The 24,652-nt window shown below is 35.9% G+C and overlaps 1 protein-coding gene across 6 annotated transcripts in view; it reads left to right on the top strand.

The window, feature by feature from the left end:
• LOC121874261 (CYFIP-related Rac1 interactor B-like) overlaps positions 1-24,652 on the top strand; it is a 119,963-nt gene that overhangs the window by 88,107 nt on the left and 7,204 nt on the right. For 5 of the 6 annotated variants that reach the window (XM_042378365.1, XM_042378363.1, XM_042378364.1 and 2 more), the window contains exons 8-9: positions 809-935; positions 10,185-10,255. In XM_042378365.1, coding sequence (XP_042234299.1) covers positions 809-935; positions 10,185-10,255 — 198 coding nt within the window. Of the gene's footprint in view, positions 1-808; positions 936-10,184; positions 10,256-14,814; positions 15,037-24,652 lie in introns of those variants that run through there. The other variant, XM_042378366.1, reaches the window with a different exon arrangement.

Raw genomic sequence — 24,652 nt, 5'->3', positions numbered from 1 at the left:
ATTGCTATACAGTTCTCAAATTATAGCTACAGTAAATTAACGGGACTGACGTTGCGGGTTGGGTCGTGTTGCATCTCTGTAACAAAGCGTGTTCGGGATTCGAGCCTTCGTTGTTGAGCGGCAGAGTTTTTAATGCTAGACGCGATTGTATTTTTGAAAACTCAATCTCCACCGAGTTGGAGATACAGCCCAGGTCAGGAGGACTACAACCACAAAGTCATTGCCATTTGACAAAACTTTTATTTAATTTTTTTACGGAATTGTGGTCACGGCTGTGCTTAAGGCCAACCGGGGAGTGTAGTACTGTGCCTTTAGTTAAATCAGTTCATAGTGTCATCATTGACCGCAGAAGAGGTTGTAAATAACTTAAAGTGAATGCAAACTGGCAAGCAAGCTGGTAAGGCACCACTGCCAGCAGAGACCAAATTGTGTTACAGGTGCCACAGAGACTTAAAATTTTATTTTGGTTGTGTGCTTTCTCATGGACTGAAACTGTGTCTACATTACACCATTCACAGGGAGATACAGCGTACACAGTGATAGCACAAAGAGACATAGTTGTTGATGAGAACAAGATGAGTCATAAGATTTATTGGTGTTAACTCTGCTAATGCTGTCATTTTCATTCTTGGGATGAAGATTTGATCTTAAATTGTATTTTTTTTTTTTTTTGTAATGTTATATATTTCAGTGTTTGTAATATAGGAAGAGGAAGTTCATTTAAAGTAAGTTTATGTACATAACTTAATGACTTAATGATGGAAAATTAGTATGTGCCTAAAGTTCCTTTTTTTTACTTTTATTTCAGAGAGTTAATAGCGAGGTTCAAACGTGAGGAGACACAGCTCTTCATCTTGCGAGTGATGGTTGCGCTCATTATCCTCTACGACCATGTTCATCCTGTGGGTGCTTTTGTCAAAGCTTCAAATGTGGATGTAAGTTTTGTTGTTACAATGATTTTGATTTTTTACAGGAATAAAATTTTATATACAGTGGTCCCTCGGTTAACGAACACAATTCGTTCTAGAAGTTCATTCGTTAACCGAAAATTTCGGTAACCGAATCCATTGTTTCAATGGGATATTGGGTAATTGGTTCCAGCTCACCGAAAAGTACATACAAAGTAAAAAAAAAAATGCAGTAAAGTACACTTACTTTGAGGTGTGTATGTAGAAGGCTCCTGGTTGATGATGATGATGGGAATTAGAAGTTGGGGTGGAGGAGAAGGAAGTGGGGATGGAAGAGAAATCACCCCATGCTTGATGCCGTCATTTCACAATAAAATTTTTAAGTTCACTAGGTGTAATTCAAGATTATTTTCTTTAAATCAACAATGCACTGCACTATATATTGTCAATACGTTAAATAAATTTCAGAATTAACAATACAGTAATTGTACTGTAAAAATGTAAAAATACTCTGTGTTCAAGAGACCCACACGCAAGATGTTTCCTCCACTGAATAGTACAACCTTCTTGATATTTACTCCAATTTAACAAATTTAAGCCCTAGAACCAATTTCTGTATTGGCAGACTAATCTTCCAGCTGGTGAGCAAGCCAAAACATGTCGAAACGTTTTCATAAGAATTTTGTTAACCAATTGTTCGTTAACCGAAATGAAGATTCTTATGGAAGGTAAATCGTTAACTGAAATTTCGTTAACCGAGGGGCCACTGTACTGTACAGGTAATTGTTTTGGCTTAGTTGTAAAATACTTTTTCTTTGTTTTTCTTGCTTCGGAAAACACTGATGACTTGTTATGTAGAATGTGTATTCACACCGGAATTCAGTATCCATTCCCACTGTCGCTGCCACCTTTATGAACCGGCTGGTTAATTCCAATGTTAACCAGGTTGGTTCATGTATATATTATATTGGGCTTTAGTAACGAAACCCAATTGAAGTTTTTTCTTTTATTAAAAATTATTATTTGTATAATTCCTGAGTGTAGATTAACCGTAAGTTCCACTATTTATGAGTGTGATGAGAAAGGACGGCGTCTATGTAAATTGACGTGAATCAACGTCCGTTCGATGTACATTTGTGAGTGAGACTTTGAGTAGTGACCCATCGAGGGAGAACGGAATAGACCCGTCGTCCTCCCTCGAGGGAAGACAGAGCCATCCACTGCGGCTCTCAAATAACGTCTTCCTCTAGTCAAGGATATCAAGCTACTGCCTGCTTTAGGTGGCCAGGAGCCGGCTACTTTATGCCTTTACTCAGCATAGTATGACGCAGCTTCCCGTGGGCACACCTTATCACGTGCATTGAACATGTCAGCTCATAGCCAGTGGAAAGTTACAGGGGATGAATCAGTATATAAATCAAATGTAATTAACCCATTTATATAATTCTTATGTTTATGAAACATGGGCCATTACAACCGAAATTTCGTTAACCGAGGGACCACTGTACTGTACAGGTAATTGTTTTGGCTTAGTTGTAAAATACCTGTAGTAAAGTAAAGTAACTTATTATAATAACAAAGTGAATGATAGTGATTAGAATTTACAGTACAGTACAGCAGACCCGATATAACACGAGTGGGACCGAGAACTGTCATGCAAAATTTAAAAATATAAAATTGGTCAATATACTTGAGTAGATAATACCTGTACCATCTAAGGAACAGTACTGCACCCCCAAAACATACACCCAAATATACCTATGATAATACTTTTTCTCACCAACATTAATTTCACTACTGTACAGGTATCCTTCGTTTCATGAATGGGATGCTTTCTTGAAAAATACATTGCTAAGTGAACAAAAACAAGAAATATCGTAAATAAGGGATGACGAGAAATAAAGTCCATGTAGATGGCATGTAATAGTATAGCCGACTCGCCACCCAGTAGCATTCGGAGCAGGCGAGGCTGAGCTATGTTGTTTTTCCACTCATAATTTCTGGTAGATATATGTAATTTTCTTTGTTTTTGTTTACTCTGTTACATGCACACACAGTTGTTAATACAGAATGTGCAAACCAAAAGTTTTAACCCTTCAGCATATGTTTTCATCAAATTTCACGACACTACTTTTGTCTTTCATTGTACATCACAGAGTGGGGCTTGGCTCTGCAATGGATCGACACGATCAACTTGCTGACATTCTTGATATTTGTTATACCTCTAACCCAGTGGTCCCAACCTGTAGTTCAGGCGGCCGCGGAACCATATTATGGAACCTGCAAGGGTTTATTAGAAAATTGTGAATTATTTGGGATTCTTTGTAAGAGTGAAATTAATGAAAATACTGGATGTAATAACTTGATACAATGTTTGGGGGGGACTTCACGTTTGTCCTGAGTTTGTTGTATACAGGACGTGTGTACAGTATTTACCCCAGGCCGGGCCCAGAGAGAGCCAGCCTTCTCATTGGAGTAAATACACACGTCCTGTCCAAGAGTAATTGTAAAACTGGTAACAGTTAGATGTGTAAAACTGCAAATAACTGTACAGTATACAGTGAACCCTCACTTTATGTGGTTATTTCAACCCACAGGGTACCGCGGAAAGTGAGAAACGCGTAAAGTGAACAACATAACATATGGGATTAATTGAAATAGAGACCGGGCCGACCCCCAAACTCCACTTTTTCAGACACAATACCTACGTTGTAGTGAAAATAACTTCTTAATTTTATGATGGTATGTACACACAATTAATAATTAAAAGAAATATCAATAATATTAGGTTTTTTAACACTTACATTAGTAGAAAAGATGGCTGGGCACAAGGGGATGGGGGGTTGGTTCCAAGGCAGAGGGCAAATTATTGGCCTTCACCTGTATCAATTGTATCACTATCCACCACAGAGGCTTGCAGGGCCTCTTTGTCAAACCCCTCAAAGTCCATATAAGTCCATATCCTCACTATAATTATCACTATCACTGACTTGGGCCGGCTGTGGCGGGTGAAGAACTCGGTACCGTATATCTCGGCCTACAAGACGGAATTTGAACAAAAAAAAAATCAGCCCAAAGTTAGGGGGTCGTCTTAAGCACCAGAGATAAAATTCTTACCTCTTAAATTTTGCTGTTTAGCGTGTCAAGAGTGGTGATGGAAACATGGTAAACCACTCACAAGGTCCTACCACTAATTATTTTATACTGAAACTTACATTTGGGAAGCTGGATTAAAATGAAGATTACCGGTATATTAAAATAAAAAAAATGTATTATAAACCAGTCTAACATACCGTAAAAGAACAATATACCCCGGTAATAAACACAGCTGCTATCATCACCCCCCCCCCCCATTTGCCAGTGACGAGAAAGGGAAAGCGACCTTGACAGTGACCGCCTGTGGCTATTTTTAGCCGTCCTTGTGTTCGGAGGTGGTCAGTAATGCATATCTGTATATTTACTGATCATAATACTTATCTCCTATAAATAATTAATTTAAAATTAATTTTTTTACAAAGAATATTCAGTAAATGACTGCGTTAATTCTTGAAACTACCGACAGTGGTAAATTTAGGATGAGAATGATTAACAGAAGACACGTCATGGATTCGGAGTTTGGTCCTTAATGATCATAAATGTCTGGTCAACTTCACCTACCAGGTATAATGGTAGCCTCCCTTTTTCGCGAAACAAGTATATAATTAAAGAAAATACTTGCAGTGTGTTTAATGTATTACAATATATTATAGCTAAATAAATAAACAAATAAATCGGCAAATCTATTTCAAGTAAATGGAAATATTTTACTCACACCAACATTAGTTCCAGTTAAATAACTGACGCTTAAGTGAGTCACTAGTGTACACCAGCGGGTAAAATTTGATGCCAATACTTGAAGTGAATTGGCATTATTTTAAATAACCAACCATAAATAAATGGAAAAAAGATCAAAGGTGAAACATTATATTGTATGTATGTTGTGTTGTCAAAGGAAGAGAAACAATTGAAACTCAGCAATTGTGTGTAAATGAGGCAGTAAGATAAATCAGCAACCTAAGACTTGGTCACAATTTTCGTGATGCCATATGGAAGTAGGGTCTACCATTAGACAATACTGTACATTATGCTTCCAATATCTTCCCAGGCAGTAGAATCTCCCTGTTTGGTAGCTGCCTAAAACTTTTAGTAATATTACTTTGATACAACATGATAAATTTGACAAACAATGAAAATAAACAAACAAAAGTTATTTACCAAGACCTTCTCTCTCAGAACAGAGGGGAGATAAGACGGCTATTTATAGCCCGTCTTTGTGTAGGAAGTCGACCACACTAGAAATAATTCATTTAAAATTTATATTTTTTACATAGAATATTCAGTACATGACTGCAATTATAAAATATTGTGAATATATATATATATATATATATATATATATATATATATATATATATATATATATATATATATATATATATATATATATATATATATATATATATATATATATATATATATATATATATATATATATATATTTGTGTAATAAATGTATGTAGTAAGTATGTACAGTAATCTTTTTCACTCAAATCCTAATGAAACACTATTGAATTAGAATACTGTAGCTCGCTGAAGCAAGCTTATAAATTAAAGAAAATACTTCCAGTGTGTTTAATATATTACAGTATGATATAAATAAATAAATAAATCGGTAAATCCATTTTAAGTAAATGAAACAATTGTATTCGACACCGACATTAGTTCAAGTTAAATAACAAACTTTTAAGTGAGTCACTAGTGTTTACACTACACCAACCGGTAAAATTTGATGCCATTACTTGAAGTGAATTGGCTTTATTTTAAAAAACCAAGGATGTGTAAACAGCACTGGTCAATGGGATGGTTGGTAAAGGACTACTGGGTCAGTAAGCTCCCAATGGTAAGTGTCACATTTGGGGTACCGGTCTTATACAGCGAATAGGGCTCAAAAGCTACTTTTTAAATGGAAATTTTGGGGGCCGTCTTATACACCCCGTCGCCTTGTAGGCCGAGATATACGGTAATGTTTTGATGACTGGGCGACCTTGTGCGCACCCTGATCGCGCCGCTTACACAATATGGCGGGAGGTTTGGATCCAAAAATGGCGGGGCTCGCCAGCTGCTCTCAAGGTAAAGGGGTACACGCACCGCGGAATGTGAGCATTCCGGTTTCACCAGGGTACTGCGTAAACGTGGAAACGCGGAATGTGGGACAGTGTAAAGCGAGGGTTGACTGTGATTTATTATTTTATTTTCTTGAATGCAGATCCACACTTTTTTTTTTTTTTTTCTTTTTTTTTTTTACTATGGGGATTAGCCCACCCGGGCACAGGTCACTGACCCACATTGGGGCCTGGGGGGCGAAAATGTAGTACAGTAATAATAATAATTCATAGTAAATAAAATTTATAATAAAAATACTAAATTAAAAAATAAAATAATAATGATAACAATAATAATAATAATAACAACACTGTAATAATAATAATAATAATAATAATAATAATGAACAATAAGGAAATACAAAACTGAAAACAAAATCAATAGTGAGAAACGATATACGTATGTATGCTGTGTTGTCAAAGTAAGAGAAACAATTGAGACCCTGCAATTGTGTGTAAATGAGGCAGAAAGACAGATCAGCAACCTGGGACTTGGTCACAATTTTCGTGATGCCATATGGCAGCAGAGTCTACCATTAGACAATACATTATGCTTCCAATATCTTCCCAGGCCCTCCACTACATTTACAATGATAAATGTGGCCCAGAGCCTGCAAAAGGTTGTGGACCGCTGCTCTAACTCCTCACGCTATTCATACTCAATTTCTGCCCCCTTAGGGTCTTCTGATCACAATCTTATTTTATTAAATCAATTCAAACTGGGAGTGATCACTTCCCACAGTCAAGCAAAATTAAAAAAAAAAAAAAAAAAGACCGCTGACCTGACCAACTCCTCTTCTAGTAAATCCTTCTGATCCTCAACCAAAAACATCTGTAATAACTTCTGCACTCCCTCTTTCCCTTCTCTTTTTTTGACCTGATAGCTCTATAGCCAACACTCCCTTTGGTAAAGCCAATCTCTTTGGCAACTCTACCCCTCCTGCTACTCCTTCTGAACCTATGCACTTGATTATTATCTCCAATCTTAGGGTTGCTGGTGTGTTATCCAATCTGGATGTGATTAAGGCGCCTGGCCTGTACGGAATGCCCCCTCGTGTTCTGAGGGAGTGTGCTGAAGCTCTGGCCCCTGTGCCTGCTCGCCTCTTTTGCCTTTGCCTCAAACCCCAAATTTTTCCTTCTTTTTGGAAGCATGCCTTGGTTCAGCCCATCCTGAAGAAGGGTGGCCATTCTAATCCCTGTACTGCCCCATTGCCCAAACTTCATCACTCTCTAAGGTATTTGAAACTGTTAAACTCTCAATTTCTCCGTCACCTTTAATGCCTTTTTATTTTGTCGGGTCACCAGTATGGTTCCCGCCAGGCGAGATCTACTGGTTATCTGCTCTCCTAATGTACCCATCTTTGGTCATCCTCTCTTAAGGATTAGGGGGAAACCTCTGTCATGGCCCTCGACACCTCCAAAGCATTTGACAGGGTATGGCATGTCTTTGCTTTCTAAACTTCCTTCTTATGGTTTCTCTCCTCCACTTTGTTCTCTAATTTCTAGCTTCCTTGAAAACCGATCCATGGCAGTTGTTGTCGAGGGATCGATCTTTCGCTCATTCTCTACCAATGGTGGTGTTCTACAGGGTTCGGTTCTTTCACTTACTCTCTTCCTTCTTTTTATCAATGATTTACTTCACACTAATACTAATTCTATCCATTCTTGCACTGGTGATTCTACTCACTCCTCTCATTTTTCCCTTTCCCCTATCTCTCAAACTAGATCTGTTTCTAGAGCTGATATCATTTCATCTATCAATGTGGATCTGTGCAGCATCTCCAAATGGGGAGGTAGAAATTTAGTCAAATTCAATACTGTAGTAAGAAAACACAATATTTACCAATTACATTTTTCAAAATAGAAGATCTCCAACCTATCACATTTTAGGATGCAACCATTTTGCCAAATTCCAAAATAGATATGCTAGGCCTCACCATTTCCTCCAATATGTCATGGATGTCACACATCCACAACATTGCTAAAGCTGTCTCCCAAAAGCTGGGAATGCTGTACAGATGCCAGAGCTACTTCAATCTTGAGCAGTTGCTGCATGTTTATGAGAGATTCATTTGTCCTAACTTGGAGTACTGCTCTCATATCTGGGGTGGCTCTTCTTCTGTTCAACTGTTACATAGGGTGGCATCAAAGGCATTTCGTCAGATAAACTCTCTTCCTTTAGTCAATAATCTCTCTTCCCTTTCTCTTTGCCACATTGTTACTTTACTCTCTCTTTAATGGCAATGTTCGGTGGATTTGGCATCCTGTGTACCACCTGCAAGGAAGTAGGCTCGTAACACACGTCTTGCCCATGGTGCCCACCGTTTCTGTGTGGAGGTCGGTTACTCTAGAATAACCCGTTATAGTACAGTAGATGTCGATTTAACGCAAGATACGTTCCAAGAAAGGTCGCTTTTAACCGAATTTGCACTAAATCCGTAACACACGTCTTGCCCATGGTGCCCACCGTTTCTGTGTGGAGGTCGGTTACTCTAGAATAACCCGTTATAGTACAGTAGATGTCGATTTAACGCAAGATACGTTCCAAGAAAGGTCGCTTTTAACCGAATTTGCACTAAATCGAAGTGTTGTTTCAATGGAATAATTTAGTTTGGTACTTGAGAGAAACACAAAATACTAAAAAGATTGAAAGTTTACCCAGATGCACCTCAGTCCTTCTAGAATAAACAAAACATTGTTTTTTGTAGTATGTTAAAACAAACACTCATAAATCAACACAGCTAAAATTAAGGGATGCGAAATGGTCTGTTTACTGGCTGGGAAGATTGGGGGGGGAGGGAGGGAGGCGAGGTGATATGTTTGACAGTTGATGCTTATTTATTTATCTGTCCTTAAGAGTCACTTTAAGTTTTTCTTATAAAATGTCACTGAACTGACATAGGGAGAATATAATTAACATTGCTGGAATTCTTTTAAGATAGTGATTAATTTGAATATAAACATGCTATAGCTTGCATTAGACATGCAAAGAGCAAAAATTTTTATCTCTTGTGCAAAATATATGACGTTTATATTCAAATTATTCGCTGTCTTGCAAGGATTCTAGCAATACAAATTATATTCTAACTTTAGTCTGTGACATTATCTAAGATAAAAACTGAAAGCCTAAAACACCAAACCCTGGCTGGGAGAGGAAGGGGGGGTGGAGGGAAGGTGACAGTGATATGTTTGACAGTTGTGCCAAAGGTCTAGTGAAGTATTTACATGTATTGTATTTGTTTATTTATGTCCTTTAGATTGAGTTTTGCTTTTTGCTTATAAAATGTCACAGAAGTGACTGGGGAAAATATAATTTACATTGCTGGAATTCTTATAAGATTGTGATTAATTTCAATATAAACATGCTATAGTTTGCACTAGACAAAAATTTTAGTTATCATTTAGTACATTATTTTGAGTACATGTACAGTACAGCTTTGCCCTTAGGACAGTGTAGCGTGCCCAGAGAAACATTAGGCGTAAAATTTTAAATATGATGCGCCAGATTGACTTGCGCCAGATTGACTTGCGCAAAATAGGAAAGATTCGCTTTAAATTGGAACAATGTCCTTAATTGTGGGTGTCGCTTTAATTCAATAATCTTAAGTTGATTCGCGTTAAATCGTCGTTCTACTGTATACTGTATCCTTCTTTCCTCACACAGCCAAACTGTGGAATGCTCTGCCTTCCGTGTTTTTATCCCTTTTTACGATATGTTTAAGTGTAAAAGCATAAAGAAAGCAGGTTACCCACTTGCAGGTTACCAGAACTGATTGGTGCTGACAAGCGTCATGAATGTGACCATGCTTTCAAGTAGAAGCATGTTGAAACCTGTCGGCGCTGGTTGCCTGCGCTGACAAATTTACCGGAATGAACAAAACCTTTTCTCGCTAGACCACGCAGTTGGATGTGTTGTTGAGGCAGTTCTAGCTGTGTGAGGTGTGCCAGTTACACCATGTTTTCATCAAACAATGTTTACCCTTCAAAATGTAGTGGAAAGTTTCCCCAAGTCATTCTCATATGTTGAAAAAAAATGTACTTGGGTCCCTGCATTAATGTTCTGTATTTGTTACAGGTGAAAGGATGTGTGAAAGTGTTGAGAGATCAACCTGCATCAAGTTCAGAAAACCTTCTTAATGCTCTCAGGTGAGTGCCTCATTCTTCTCTAAATTTAGTTAAAATAAAACATTTCCTTATTAAAAATATAAAATATATTAAAAGGGGTTATATAAGTTTCAAAACAATTGTAAAGCAACACATTTCTGGCAGTGTGTTTAACTGTATTAGAAGATTAATTTAAAGCGAGTGGAAAAGTACTGTAATGGTATCCAAAGGTAGCAGGAAGAATAAATGCCTGAATTATATCTCTGACCCTAGATCCTTAACCAGAGAGCTTAGAAGTACTGTACCGTTGTAAAAGTTGAAAGGAAATACAAATTTTAAACACTATTTGCCAAAATACCATGGTTACAGATTTGTTCAAATAATGTACTTAAACTGATTTATTAGGAAGGTGATAAACAACAAGAGAGTGAACATGTGTAAGCTCAGTGGTGAGATTCTACATGTGTTTAGGACTACAAAATGCTCAGGTTATTAAACCACAAACATTGCTGTATAGATTGGTAATGAAATATATTAATATCCTTTCTAATGGGTTTGAACTTTAATTTTTTTTAATTCACACCTTAATATTTTTTTAGATTAAAATTCTGGTATTCACATCTTAGTGTCTTAAAGTAATGTTTCTTTGATGTGCGTTGGGTTCCTGCTGGTCATTTCATCACCTGTCACCGATTATAATATTATATACTGGGCTCTCCAAAGGTTTCCAAGTGTGCATGTCCAACTAGATCAGCCTGTAATACCAGTCAGTCTTTTGTGATGGAGTCTTCCATACAGTTGCAGATGGTCATGACTAACCCAGAAGAGTTCAGTAATGTACATGGTGATTTTGTTTATTCTAGAACCCCAAACTCTTCCCATACAGTGAAAACTATGTTGGTTAGGAACCCAATATTTTGTTTAAATGTAGCCTAATGTTACAACAAGACAGGACTTGATCCTGAGAGTTATCAGGTATCGTGTGACCCATCAATGGTGTTTAATGGTTTTCACCCAGCCACTCCATGGCACTCACTGTGGAAAAATCCGTGTTTCTCTTCGAACATTACATCACACAGCCTTTTTCTCTGAACTGCTTCACCAGTTTCCATATCATTGATTTTGAAGGCTTTGTATGACTACCAAAGTGACTTTTAAATGCAATTTAACATTACCTAAGGGATACGTTTTTGATGTAATTTGATGAGAAACACTCGTTCTTCAACAGCGAGTGCCATGGTGTGACTGAGAGAAGACTGTTAAATGCCACTGACGGGTCATACGATACATGTACGGGACGACCAGCTATGGGTTAATTAGAACTGCTTTTACAGACTCCGGTATCAACATTTCTTACGTTTTTTCAAAAAAAATTGCGTCATCATATAATCATGTCAAAATATTTTGTTTAAGTATCTTTTATTGCAACCGTCTTGTAGAGAATTTGTTCAGAATCTTTATGGTATCAAATTCACCCCTCTTAACAATATTAGAACAGATGCTGTGAATAAAAGTTTATACACTTTTTCGCTAGCCGTAAATATTTTCACTCGTACCCACAGTCTAAATGTAATGGGAGAGTGTTTGTCTGTGCAAGATGAGATGCGTAGTTTAGACTCTTGGGAAAACTTTCCCCAGCACCCAGAAACATTCCAGGATGTGGTATAGTGTCTGTCTGTGCAAGTTGCTTAGTTTAGACTTGGAAACTTTTCCCAATATAGTACCCGGAAAAATTCCTGGATGTGGGATTATTCCGTGTTTCAGAGAGTTGTCTCATTATCCGGAAATCTCTCATCACCGGAAGAGCTTTGCACCAATTGTTCCGGCTAACGGGATATCACTGTACATTGTGTATTTCAACGACTTGTCAGTATCACCATGTGCCTGGTGGTATCTGATCATGTGGGCCATTTGAAGTTGCATGTGAACAAGGTTGTCTCTCTCATAGTGATATTCAAAATTTGATTGTGTTAATTACCTCCGATATGGTTCCTTGTATCTTGAGTGTAAGTATTAAAGTTCTGGAAAAGGAAAGTTCCTACCTCTACCAATGATTTATTCAGTGCCAGTTTGTGTTCATTAACAGGAAGGTACAGTAGCTTCAGTGCTTTTGCTCCTGACATGAAATTTGAACAGACCATTCATATGTTATTGAGAAGTGCAGGGGGTATTATTGGCCAAACACAGAAGACTGAACATGTTGCCGAGTGGCAGTTTGTCTATAGCGAAATACTTGCCATCACCAATGTATTTATGAGCTGACAAGTGTGCAATCGATGGATCGTGTAGAAACTTTAGTATCTCATCATAACCCAAGCCCATCATTGCTGGGCGGGAGGGGGGGGAATCAAGCAACCCCTCTCTTAATCTCTTTACAACATAAAATAAACACCAATCAAGAGAAGTACCAGTCAGTCATAATGTTCTGGTGAAATTGTCCTCCTCCAGGGAGTTGTAAACTATCCTGGGAAAACTATTGCCAAAAACTCCTGTACAAAACATTTCATAACTCCTGAACACTATTGGTAATTGTCCTTGTTCTCTGGATCTTAAACAGTCTCCACTGCTAGTTCACACAAGTCTTATCCAGAACATTTTTAACTTGCTGTGTAAATAGACTGTCATATAAAATACAGTATACAAAGCAGAATAAAGTTCACTACTTAATAAAATTGATATTTTTGTTCAACTAATATGAGCTGGCAGAGCTATTATGCCTTCTAACAGAGATGTTATACAGTGAATGTCAAATTTTTTTAGGTATCAGTGATATACTGTACAGTACACTTTTTTGCTAACAGCCTCGGGCCTCAAAAATACCTTGGCTTTCAACTTTATTCAAGACATCTTCAGGTCATAAGGCCCACTAATCCACACCCAACAATGGGTGACCTGACATTGCTTCAGGTCAGGTTAGTAACCTAACCCAATTATCTCCCATCCAACCTCCATCACAAGTGTTAAAGATAAAACAAAGTTGATAATGAATTACAATCATGCGCCGGTTAACGTCCTAGATACGTTCTTGGAAACATGATGTTAACTGAAATGGACGTTATCCGAAATTACATAAACCTATCGGATTTATTCCAATGGGGGTTCCAGGTACCCAACCCCAAGTTTCCCATTTTACAACCATTTAGACCCACTAAATATATATATATACTGCATAATGTTATGGTAAATATCATAAACACACATAGGCATGGCTAGGTTTATTACAAAGTGATGAAAAGGATAATGTAAAGTGGGTAGTCCACAAAACATGTATAGCTATATCTCTCTTTATTTGAGTGCCCCGTCAAAGAAGTCCGTTTTCTCTCACTTCAGGACGCCTGGGTCGTACGTTTTCTCTTAATCTTAGAGTGCAGTACACCAGACACTTATTTATTTCTTAGTAATGACACAGAATTTGAAATTGCAACTGGGGTTGCAATTGTTGAGGCAACTTAGGTATGTCTGATTACAATTGGAATATTCAAGATCCATTGTGAGTGATGTTTAAAGCTTCAACTGTCTTTATGGTTGGTAAACTTGTCAAGTCTGTCAGTCTGAGTGGCATGTGTGAGGCCTTGTGTTTGTACAACCGCTAAATATATAAATATATAATGTTATGGTAATTATCAGAAACGCACATAGGCATGACTAGGTTTATTACAAAGTGATGAAAAATATACCATCAATACTGTACAGTGGGTAGTCCATAAAACATGTAGCCATGTCCCTTTATTTGAGTGCCCCGTCATAGGAATTCGTTTTCTCTCACTTCAGGACTCCTGAGTCGTCCGTTTTCTCTTAATCTTAGAGTGCAGTACACCAGATACTTCTTTATTTCGTAGTAATGACACAGAATTTGAAATTGCAACCCCAATTGCAACTGGAGTTGCAATTGTTGAGGCAACTAGATATGTCTGATTACAACAAATGTGTTATTGTCAATTTGTGGGTGAAAGATTTTATCCTCAATAAGTGTAGGTTAACATTACACTTGGAGGCAAATGTTTAAAAAAAGTCTAATCAAGGAAGCATATTCCTTTAACACATAATATCTGACCAGTATGGGGAGGATCATCATGTCTCCGTCAGGGGGTCGTGGAGTGGTGGTCCAGCAGGCGTCACGTTTTTTTTTTTTGGTGGTGGTGGTGCGGGGGGGGGGCACAGACGTATGTGCGATTGGACGTTGTTCCGTCGGACGTTAACCGGCGCATGACTGTATAGTTCCTGGAGCACTTCAAAATAATGCCTGTTGACACAGGCATGAATAGTGCAGGTGAAAAGGATGAACTTTAAAAGAATGGGAGGCGGGCAGGGATTTCAATCGCTCAAACACTTGTGCTCCCAAAGATTGACGGATTTGAGCCTTAGAGTCCTCTTACCTGTAGGGACTTTTTACGTGAAGGCTCACAATTATTTGACCAATTAACTGCGAAACCACTTATAATGCGGGGTCCATTTTACCTAACCCTCATGAGCTTTAGAGGAATACTATATATCCCACCTTTAATGTCAGTTGTATATATTATTATAATCTTATTCTATAATACTGTATACTACAGTACTTTAAAAGTATTTGACACTCACCATCCTTCACTTGTTTTCAGATACACAACGAAGCACTTGAATGATGACAACACTCCTAAAACAATTAAGACGTTGCTGTCAGTATAACATAGTTACCTTTATATTGTAACTAGAACTAAAGAAAATTTATATAAACTTTTCTTATATGATCATTTTCTCTTCCATAGTCATTTAAACTTCTGGACTGTTTGAAGTATTTCTGTGAAGCTTGCATATTGAGTTACAGTACAGTATTTGAAAGATACTGTGTTTCATTTAAACCATTATTCCATTTCATTTGACCCAGCCCTGTGCATCATTGTAAGCATTTTTTTTTATTCATTTGACACATTCAGTTTTGTGGTGGTAAATGAGATGCATTTTTTATGAATGTAAACTTCAGTATTCAGAGTGCACACCAGTCAAGGTTATGCCGTAATGATGGAAAAACATTACTGAAATTCATGTATTGAGCAATTTTCCCGCATTCACAGCAGTGTGGCATATGTATTATTCTCGTCAGACAGAGAAAGAACATTTACCATTACAGTACTATATACTGTACTCGTGTATAAATCGATCTCGTATATAGTTCGACCCCTGGTTGGGAAAGGGCTAGGGAGATGTGGCTACTAATGAGTCTAACTTGACAGCAATGCCACCAACAATGTAAATATGGCATAATTAAATTTTTTGCCATGTGTTTGAATGTTTGGTGTGCATATGTGGGTTATATATGTGTATATTGTGTATGTGTGTGTGTGCTAAGGTATCTGAAGAACTTTACTGTCCCTAGTAGATAGAGCAGAGCAGAGGAACTATAACTGATGTTCAACAAAACTTAGGTGTGCCAGGAATTAGAAAATACAGTAATACAGTAGAAGTCCAAAAATCAGGACTGCTTGGGGATTGGGTCGGTCCGGATTTTCGGATTTTCCGGATTCTCAGGCAGTACTTTTAAAATTAAAATTTAAGGAGGAATAAAGAAGAGATGAACAGGTACATTTTGATAGTTTATTCATTATCAAATAAAGCATGCTTCATTCATCAAAATGAGCAGTTTTAAAGAAAAATAAAGTCAACACTAGACAAAAATGTAAACAAACTGTCTAATACCATGACGAGTCTTGAAATTCCTAAGCCATCCATCACTAAATGCGCACTCTGATTCAATGTTCATTTGCTCCTTAAAAGACTTTGGTTTGGCAATAAGCATCGGCCCAGAAATTGCCATACCTTCTGATCGTTTTAACAAAAACCATTCTTGCAACACTTTATCAAGATTTTCTAATTTGGGCCAATATAAACTTTTTCTTTCAGCAATTTTAATGTAAGGCTCAGAAGAAGCTGTGAATTCTAGAATTTTATTCTTTGCCTTTTTTATATCATAAATTGTAGACTTTCCAATGTTGTATGTTTCCATTAGAACAGCATTGCTCACATTACATTCTAGTTTCTTAATTATTTCAAGTTTGTCACTCAATTCCAATGTGTTCTTCTTTTTCTTCACACAACGAAGTTTATCTACTTTAGGGGCCATTATTATGGGCTTGTACTCTGTACATGGAAAGAGTAGGACTCAAAATTACATACGTTGTCACAGTTTGATTGCTTGTTTTAAAGTGGCGATCGTTTGTTGTCGCTGTGCAGCTGTGGCATGCACACATACACACAAAAGATTTATAGTGCCTCAAATTTTACATTTCAGTTCAAGCTAATTACAAAACTAACAAAATTAGCTACCTATAATTTACAATTACTTTTATTATTAGAATTATGTAAATAAATTTTTTAAAGCAACTCCATTCATTCACATAACCCACAAAAGCCCGCTAAATTTAAAAAGTTTGAGTTTTCGAAAAGTCCGGATTCTCGGGTGGTCCGGATTCCTGGCATCCGGATTTTTGGACTTTTACTGTACCTTGAATGGTGTGCCCATTACCATGACCTGAATGTCCTCTAATATGTGAATAATATTTTGACATGTTTACATATTTTTTCTTGCATGTGTTTGGTGTAACCAAAAATTCCAAGTGGAATATTTGTTAAGCTTGGTTTTGTATTAATTTACTTACAGCATCTACTTGAATGTATTCAGAAAAATTCTGGTATTCTGTAGAAAAATCTTTTTTAAAATGCAAATGTCTAATTATATTTACTTACAAAAAGTGAGGATAAATCCAATCAGACTTCCTAAGAATTGTTCACATATTTTTAACTGCATATCACGTGGAACACAAAAAACATTAAATTTTCTTTTGTGATTCATCTGAATTCATGCCACAATTTGTTTTCTCAAAATACATAATGAGTCATTTTGACTGCTAATCTAAATTCTAATACTATTCAATGATTCAGTTGATCTGACCTGTTCCTCTATTTCATGTGCATTTATCATATTTTCATAAGTGTGCATTCAATGTACAAACAGAATAAAAAATAAATATGAGTTTAACACTTCAGTACAGTAGGCTCTCATATTTGGACACCTGTTTAGACTGTAAAAACCTCGCGAAATTCAAATCGTCCGAATTTAAATACAACTTCCTATGGAGAAAATTAATTTGAGTCTGGTACTTTCGATGTTTGGCTAAATTTTGCCTTATTTACCCTACTTTTTTTGGCAAATTACTACCTGTAATAAAGCAAAATCCTAATAAACCAATGAAAATAACACAGATAAAGTTTAAAAAACTAAATACAAGACAAAAAAAAAATTTGCCTTGTCAGTCAAACTGTATTTTGCATGTTTCTTGCCAACTCTGTACTCCCTTTTTGCCTTTGGCGGTTCTGGGCGCTTGGGAGAGTTCCCATTCACACCAGGTTGACCCCCACCACCTACTAGTTCAACACTTTCCATATCAAGGGCGCAAAATGAGCGTCTGAACACAAGATCACCAAGAGATAAAGTTCTGGCTGTCTCAGTGCGTGGGCGGGAAGGAACTGATGCCGCTGCTAGCGCCACAAACAACTAAGAACTATAACTGGCGGGCTGCTCAAACCCGTCAAAATTCGAGTTTCCGCAAACGAAATTTGAAATTGTGTAGTTTTTTGTGTCCAAATAAAAAACGTTGAATTAAAAACTCGCGAAATTTGAGAACCTACTGTACTTCAATTTAAGATGAATTGTTATTGTCCATTATGATTTACACAAAAAAGTTTTATGATGTAGTTTGTGGGTTTTTACAAAAATAATTTTTTAAGCACATGTATCTTGTGGAATAGATCAGCTCACATCCCAGTGCACTACTGTTGGGTCATTATCTGCTCAGTTGTTAGATTAAGATTAAAAGTTAGCTACCTAAGGTAGCCCTGTACTGTATATAGTAAAGCACATTTGTGTTTACAAGTTTCCCTGAAAAGTTCTCATACATAATTACATATAAATTCTGTTTAATTGATCTTGAAGACTAGAGGTAGAAATATTCTCTCTTAAGAAAATTTAACATGGCTTACATTTTAATTGGGCATGTATAATTCAAGTTAATAATAAGAGAGGTTCTGTGGTGGTGCATTATACCACAATTCCTGAGTAATCAACAGCATATCCGTGTGACATGTTTTTATTTAATAATGGCTTACCAATCAAAGCCCAACAGACCAATATAGATGTCACACAAAGGTCACAAATTGCCCACTCTAGTACAAACACTGTCATCATAGTCTAAAAGTTATGTTTTTGGGCTGAAACATTTGAAATTATGTGGGAGATCAAGGAACAGATTAATAATATGCTATAGAAGAAATAACTCCATTATTCTGTTAACTTATTGGGACTACATGTATCAAAAGGTACTTTAATATTTTATGTACTTTCAGTAAGTATTTCTCTTCAGACACAATGTTAAATTGCTTTATTGTAGTTAGTTTGAAGTCTTGTATTTGAATGGAGGAGTTTAAAACACCAGACATTAATACAGTACAGGTACACAATAAAAGTAGGATTACCTAAATGACAAGTTTAATTATGTTGGCTGGTTATAACATATCCCTTGCCATCATTTCTTATCTCCAGGGCTTATCATAAATTTGTTATAAGCTGTAAAGTATCATAACTCTTTTGTGAACTTAAACACTTTAGATTGTATATACAGTGATCCCTCGGTTAACGAGATTTCGGTTAACTAATTACCTTCCATAAGATTCTTAACTTCGGTTAACGAGCAATCCCTCGATTAACGAGTTTTTAACGAGTGCCCTGCACATGTTTTCTCTTGCATTTGGTGGTCCACCAGCTGTAGTATTAGTCCGCCAATACAGTAATCGGTTCTGGGGCTTAAATTCCTTACTATTTTAGTAAATATCAAGAAGTTTGTACTTTTCAATAATTTTAGTCATTTTAACAATTATTGAACATAATTGAAGGAGGAAGCTAGTTTTTTGCGCGCCAAACAGCCTGTCAACACACCATACAGGCGTCAGTCTCTCTGTCTTTTCAGTGTAGGTAACAACTTGCTTGAGACTCTTCAACTAAATGCTTTTTTCTGTGTTTCCAAGCAAATTATTGGTCAATGTGACATTTATTTTACATATTGACAATATATAATGCAGTGCAGTGTCAGTGTTGATTTAAAGAAAATAATCTTGAATTACACCAAGAAAACTAAAATTTTATGGGTGATATGGTGCCATGGGGTGACTTCTCTTCCACCCCAATGCCTTCTCTTCTCCCTTCTCCTCCACCCCCATTCTAATTCCCATCATCATCCAGGAGCCTTCTACATACACACCTCAAAGTAAGTGCACTTTACTACCTTTTTTTGTTGATTTTAAGCAATTTTCGTTGAGCTGGAACCAATTACCCAAAAACCCATTGAAACAATGGTTTCGGTTAACGAGCAACCTTCTGGAACGAATTATGCTCGTTAACCGGACCGACTATACGTAATGAATTTGTCCCGTTAGTTCGGTCCCTCAAGCTTCTAAATATTAATGTTGTTTTCAAGTATGACTCAACCATTACCAATATGTTAATAAGGAATAGCCCAAGTTTGAATGTAAATGGAAGTGTTTATTGTATTCCATGTAGTAAATGTAATTGTAATTATGTAGGACAGACAGGAAAAACACTGCAGCTCAGAATCAAACAACATAAGTATAATATCAGAACAGCATCTGAAAGCAGTGCCTTGTTCGTTCATATTAGGAATAATAATCACCCCATTGCTTGGGAAAAAAGCTTAGAAGTATTTAAATCATCTTGTGTCACAGAAAGACTTCTGGTTGAAGCTAGTTTGATTAAGGAATTAAAATCAATAAACCTTAGTGATGGTCAGTTCAAAACTGATATGTTACATAAATGTATTTGTCAGTGGCCCAAGGTTAAAAATGCTTTGAAAACCTTTGATCTAGATGCATGATAGTTATTTTGTGGGTTCCTTATTTTTGACCTGACTTGACTAGTCACGTCACCCCCTTCTCTTAAGCTCCTCTACGTGTGTGTTGGTGTGGGGATTATTGGATAACATCATTATGACCTGACCTCATGTTTTTAAGGTCACCCTGTATATTTAAGCCTCTCTCTGTCCATGTAATCCAGTTGCCTCTGAAGATGTCTTGAATAAAGACGAAAGCTAAGGTGCTCCGTTGTTTCCCCTTTTCCCCAGAAGGTCATTCATTAACCGGAAATTTTGTTAACGGAATCCATTGTTTCGATGGGATATTGGGTAATTGGTTCCAGCTCACCGAAAAGTACATACAAATTTAAAAAAAATGCAGTTAAGTACACTTACTTTGAGGGGTGTATGTAGAAGGTTCCTGGTTGATGATGATGACGGGAATTAGAAGTGGGGTGGAGGAGAAATCACCTTTCAGGGAACCATACTTGATGCCGTCATTTCACCAATAAAATTTTAAGTTCACTAGGTGTAATTCAAGATTATTTTCTTTAACTTTAAATCAACACTACACTGTGCTATATATTATCAACATGTTAAATAAATTTCAGAATGACCAATAATTGTACTGTAAAAATGTAAAAATACTGTGTGTTCAAGAGACACACAAGCAAGATGTTTCCTCCACTGAACAGAGACTCAAACAGACGCCTTGGTGGGTGAGTCGAGTGGCTGATGGGCGCACCAAAAAGTAGTTCCCTGTACTGCAATTATGTTAAATAAGTGTTAAAATGACTAATAATTTTTTATATAAAACTTGGAAAAATATTGAATAGCACAACCTTCTTGATATTTACTCCAATGGAAACGAAGGTTGGGTCAGTTTTTCCCTCTGACCTGACTACCGACCGCTGCGGTGCTTTTGTGAAGATTAGTAGGGTCATTACCTAATACCTGACCATTGTGGACCTGGTCTCACCCTCCTCTGTATATATACACCTTGGTTTGTATTTCTCTTTAGTCTGTACTCACCCCTGAAGATGTGAATTACACGAAAGCGCTTGGGAACTTCGTGTTTTCGATTAACGAACACAATTAGTTCCACAGTCATTTGCTAACTGAAAATTTTGTTAACTGAATCTATTACCTCAATGGGATATTGGGTAATTGGTTCCAACTCACAGAAAAAGTACATACTGTACAAAGTAAAGCCAAAAAATGCAGAAAGTCAGAAACACTCCTACAAATACCCGAAATTGTCCTTAAATCACTAAATATTTATATACGTACATATACACTCTTACTCTTAAATCACTACTGTAATGTGATACAGGTGATTAATTTTTATCTCTTGTGCAAAATGTATGACGTTTATATTCAAATTTTTCCGCTGTCTTGCAAGGATTCCAGCAATGCAACTTATATTCTAACTTTAGTCTGTGACATTATATAAGATAAAAACTGTAAGCCTAAAACCCTGGCTGGGCAGATGAGGGAGGGGGAGGTGAGGTGATATGTTTGGCAGTTGGCGCCGAAGGTCTAATGTGTGTTTATTAGTCCTTAAGAGTGACTAAGCTTTTCTCTTATAAAATGCCACTGAAATGACCTGGGAGAATATAATTTATGTTGCTGGGATTCTTGTAAGATAGTGATTAATTTGAACATAAACAAGCTATAATTTGCACTAGACATAAAAATTTTAGTACCGTAATCATTTAGTACATGTACAGTACAGGTTTGCAATTAGGTCATTTATTTCTCTTACGTTTCTTTTAGTATGGTGTGTGCATGTAAATGAATGAAAATAAATGAAGAAATTTATGTAAATCTACCCAAAAAATACAGTTGAAAAACTTGTACATTATTAAAATGAACTAAAATTTTTATCTCGTGCAAAATATATGATGTTTATATTCAAATTATTCACGGTCTTGCAATGATTCCAGCAATGCAAATTATATTCTCCTAACTTTAGTTTGTGATATTATATAAGATAAAAACTATAAAGCTTCTCTTCAAAATCAGTAAACTGGGTCAAAAATGTTGACTTGGATGTAAGAAAATAATGACATGCATATAACTGTTCATATATATATAGGCATTAAAGATAGTTATTAAATATTTTATATTAATGATTTTTTTATGCTAAAGTGTATTATGTGGGAAGCACTTACGTATTTTTTTATGAAATGTTGAGGTCTTTTAAAAAGTCTGGTCAACCAATCAACTTAAAGAGCAGATATTATCAAGTGATCAAGATGTGCTTGAACATTAAATAGCACTGTATTAGGTTTGGCTCTGCAGTGAACAAGAGCCTTGTCTGTCAAATTGGTATGATCAACATCCACAAATACACCATTCACCCAATGACTGAATTAATAGCTTCTTGAGACTTTTATTTGTAATGTAGAAAGAAGTTAAAGTTCCATTTTGGTCTGGCATCAGTGTGCCAGTTTTTAAACCTATGTTTCTACTTAAAACTATAAATAAACAAAGCCAGCTTTCAATATTAAATATGATTTAGGATTTCATAAGAAATTATATAGTCAAGTTGAATAATTGTTAACTAGGAGATAAATTATGTGGATATGAATACCAGTGGGTTTTTTTTGTAAGTAGATAGTGTTGACAATTATACATTTCTGTGGTATTTTAGCTAAAATCTGGCAAAGTTTATTAGTACAATATATATTAGAACAAATTTAGTGTTTTATTGATTTAAAGCATTTCTAAAACCTTTAAAAAGTAGTTCTTCCTGCAGTGTTTCAAAGCTAGCTGTATGAGCAAATCATATTGACTTAAAAATTATACTGTACTTGTTACTTTGTAAAGGTCATCATTCAGGTATAGCCATGAGGAAATTCTTTACAACCTTATATCAACAGCAGTCTTTAGTAACCATTTTTGAATTTATAATGGCCAAATTGGCCATAATTTCAATGTTATTGTGATGAGTTTTAATATTTTTCATAAGTACTTTTATTGTAGAAGGCATTTTTTATATTCATCTATGAGCTTGCAACCTATAAATACTCTGCTGCCTATTGAGGCAAATTTAGGTCAAGTGTGTCTTGTAAAGTTTCATGATATCCTGTTTGTATAGTGAATTATAATTATTTTTATCATAGAAAACCCCTAGTCTTGTATGACCAAGTATTTTACCCCACTGAAAACCAAAGCCTTAAAGTAAGTGTGGTACTGACTGTCCACTGCCGTCTTTGTCCTGTATATAGTCACACAGTTAAGGGCGATGTTCTTATTAAACAGACTGTTAGGGTTATACATAATCCCATATACTAATGACACTGAATGAAATGCTTTGCATATCAGTTTATGAATGTGTGGTTCAAGGTTTATTGTGTGATATAAAATCATATCCTCCATTTATATTGAAGGAAAAGTGTAAATATACATCCCTTTGAGAAAATTATATGATAAAAGTGCTGTTGGAAATATTTGACAATTGTGCATACCGGTAAACTTAATGAAAAATCTAAACAGTATTCCAGATTATAAGACCAAAAATTTGTGTGTTCTCATATTGATCATGTAACACCTGAAACATGAACAATAAATTATTGCTTTGATTAAGAAAGTGTTCAAAAATATATTTATGAAGAGGAGGCGCATTGTTATACTTTTCAGTGAGATGGTCAGTGTCATGTTATGTATTGAAATACTGTAATTGTAATTAGTTTGATGTACCTAGTATCAAAGGTATAAGTGCTTGAGCACAAAATATTATAAGACTTTATAAACTATAAATACAGTATTTCAGTTTTTATTTATTTTTGCATAAAATGAAGCCAGTTTGAGTTTATTTGGGATTAGGCTGATGTGATGTTCCTTGATCTTTAATAATGAGAACACGATTCATCTTGAGCATCATTTGACACCTTCATCGGGTTCTTTGAGCAGGTTATCTCCACACATAGCAGTTGTATCATGGTACAAGAAAATGTTTTGTCCAATTTTTAAGTTTGAAATTAAAGTTGTACTCTAATATGAATTTAGATAATATTAAAGGTAATTTGTTATGCTTAAAAAGTATTATAGAAAATACAAAGTAACTGGAAATTTTGTAGAATGTATCTTTTTTAATCTTTCATTTTACTAAGGTAATATCATTACAGTACTGTATTAGAAGAGTTGTATTTTGACTAGAAAATGCATGAAAACCAAAACTATCACATTTGCCTATAAAACTAAAATAATAATATTTGTATTATTTTGTTATTCATCATAATCACCACAGTTTACAAGTCTGGTTTTCAATGCTCATTGTAAACTCATTTCTAATTTCTCTTTAATCATTATAGAATACAATATTGTGCGCGTAATGTAATCGTTACATGAAATTGATTTTTTAAACCATTCTTAAAAAAATTCTCACCACTGTTGCAGTATTTAGCCCAAACTTACTTTATTGAAACTCGGTCATTAACTGTTCATCTTACCATTAAGACTTGTTTATAGTTCTCATTTGTTCTAGATTCCAATACAGTACAGTATTCATTTTTCCAGTTACAAACTTCGACTCAAA

This window comes from Homarus americanus, unplaced genomic scaffold (genome assembly GCF_018991925.1).
Source record: "Homarus americanus isolate GMGI-L3 unplaced genomic scaffold, GMGI_Hamer_2.0 scaffold49667, whole genome shotgun sequence".
NCBI classification, from domain to species: Eukaryota; Metazoa; Arthropoda; class Malacostraca; order Decapoda; family Nephropidae; genus Homarus; species Homarus americanus.
The sequence above is the reverse complement of the archived record's forward strand: the minus strand, read 5'-3'. Positions and strand labels throughout refer to the sequence as shown.